The 2,554-nt window shown below is 37.5% G+C and overlaps 1 protein-coding gene across 1 annotated transcript; it reads right to left on the bottom strand.

Annotated features, from left to right (window-relative positions):
- Positions 1-204: 204 nt before the first annotated feature.
- On the bottom strand, positions 205-1,289 carry LOC125226050. Its single transcript, XM_048129881.1, has 2 exons — positions 1,146-1,289; positions 205-1,048 (listed from the first exon to the last, which is right to left on the bottom strand). Exon 2 carries the CDS (start codon positions 1,017-1,019, stop codon positions 252-254), a length of 768 nt encoding a protein of 255 aa, XP_047985838.1. The 5' UTR covers positions 1,020-1,048; positions 1,146-1,289; the 3' UTR covers positions 205-251.
- Between the last annotated feature and the right edge of the window lie 1,265 nt (positions 1,290-2,554).

A 2,554-nucleotide genomic window follows, 5' to 3' on the forward strand; every position in this document is an offset into this window, starting at 1 on the left:
ATTTTTGTACAAATTTAAAACTTTTTAGGTACTTACCTCATTCTTTGTAAATAATGCTTACATATTTTGGTACATTTGATTCCTTAATGAGATGTGCAGTGGTAGAACAGTTACCTTTTTTTTTTATGCCATGTCTGTTTGTATAAGGATACATTATGGGGTATTTATTATACCTCAAAATGATAATGCTAATAAAACATTTAAATTAATAATCAGTTTTATTATGTTCCTTAATAGTTACCTTATTTAAATCAAATTGGCTTAAGATATTGCTCAGGGATACCAAGTGGATTGTATGTTCTTTGTGACGCCAAATGCCTCAATGTTGCCAATTCAAAATTGTCAGTGGGTCTCGGTAACACACAGGGCTTTTCAGACATATCAATCCATTCAATAATGTTTTGCAATGTCCCTAAACGCATGAATGCTTTGCTGGTCAAAGCAGTATCCACAATACATTTGTTAAGAATGGCAAGCATTGGCCCGTCGTCCGCTATTGCCTTGCCCTCCATGGCGTTAGCTAAAGCATGATATAGGTTTCTAAAATCAATGTTTTCAGTACTAGCTGCCGGGGGTATGTTGTCAAATTCTGCAATAATTCTCAGAGCCGTTGCAGTTTCAGTATGTAGATCCTTGAATGTAAGAGAATCTTGCAAAAACTTTGCCCAGCTTATTAGTGGTATTGGTGGTCTGTTGCAATGCTTTCTAGAGTACCACATTTTTCTTTTAATAGGATTATGTTTGGAGACAGCTCTTTCTTTGTAGCATTCAATGGCGTCTTTTATTTGCTGTTCTGACTTAGTTGGGATACTTTGAGATATGCATGTAACATTTTGAGAACCAAACACTTTGATTGTTTGCAGAAGCTCATAGATTTCATCCTTGGTCCAGTCTTTTAGTCTGGGATCAACAGACTTCTTATTACCTGAGGGCGTGTTCTGTTTGCCTGTTGGTGCCTTTTCATTTTCTGGGTTAACAGTTGATGGGTTTTGGGTTTCAGGTTGTGCAGTACCATCCATTATCAGCCAAAGTATACCTCGAAATCAAGCTGTAAGCGAAATACAATTCATTAATTCCTACATCGTACCTCAATAATATTAATAGGTACACAACATAAAAATCAACACTAATAATATTGTACATACTTGTAGCGGTTTCAAAAGTAGAACACATGGATAGCGAAAAATTCTGCGTCCATGAAACTGTATCCTTATTAAACACTGAAAAAATACTTTCAATATTTCGGATTTTGTCTATTCTTTTAGCAAAGAGTAAACACAAATCCAAATCAAAACTGACTGCTGACAGTGCTGACACTAGTGCTGACAGGTGAACTAAGGGCCCCCACAGACGGGAGACAAAACTGTTTTGTCTCCGTCGCTCGGTCTATGGGCTAGTATGAAGGTGCGCACACGAGGCGACGCAACTTTTCATACAAATACGAAAGTCGCCGAGCAACTTTGTCGCCCGTGTGCGCGCACCCTAAGATAAGATAGGAGATAGCTAGAGTTAGTTATACTTGTACTTTTATATATTCTGTGGTTATACTTCCGTGCAGAGTCGCTACCAGGGAGATAGTCGCTACGCTACAGAACCTCGGTCTCTATTTAGGGCCCCCACAGACGGGAGACAAAACTGTTTTGTCTCCGTCGCTCGGTCTATGGGCTAGTATGAAGGTGCGCACACGAGGCGACGCAACTTTTCATACAAATACGACGGAGACAAAACAGTTTGTCTCCCGTCTGTGGGGGCCCTTATCTCTCTTTCTATATAAATTGCCATGTAGAAAAAGATGCACTAGGTATTGGGCTTTACCATAGATTTAGAATTATTAAACTAGATTGTGTAGTTAGGTCAAAAAGTGTGTCCACATGAGAGGTCATTGTTTGGGCTGGTGTCCCTCTCGCACTTACTGACAATGTCAACATTATTCAGTGACGTCATCACTGTCATACATTGGGGATACCAGTTAATTTTCAAAGTCACTACTAAATCTACTAATACCCAATTAAAGGTATTTTTTAATTATACAAATCTTTGATTTATGGGCATTAAAATAATTACATTATAATTATTTTCTAATTCTTTAAAATATATCGAAACCCTACTTTGAATATAACACTAAAATAAAATAAGAAGTTTTAAAGTCAGGTAATATACAGATAAAAATACTACTACTATGGTAACCTCATTAACACTGGTCACACGTGCGAGAGGGACACCAGCCCAAACAATGCCCTCTCATGTGGACCGTTTTCGCTAGCTGATACGATCAACTTTCTCTCTCGGTGATAAGGTTCAATTTAGTATGGCAAAAAATGTGATTGAGCTGTCCCCTGTAAAAGTCTTTGGGCTTTACATGCCGCAATGTATGGAAATGTCCACTACATTTTCCAGTGTCACATAAAGGCCACTTCATCTGCTATATGAAAAATATTATCACTCATTAAGATTGATTTGAAGAACAAGAGAAAGACAATCACAACATATGAACTTTCGCAGTAATACTAGATTTTTTTAGTATTGCAACACTTATACCAAATATAACCTCAAA

The sequence above is a fragment of the Leguminivora glycinivorella genome, chromosome 5, assembly GCF_023078275.1.
Source record: "Leguminivora glycinivorella isolate SPB_JAAS2020 chromosome 5, LegGlyc_1.1, whole genome shotgun sequence".
Classification (NCBI taxonomy): Eukaryota; Metazoa; Arthropoda; class Insecta; order Lepidoptera; family Tortricidae; genus Leguminivora; species Leguminivora glycinivorella.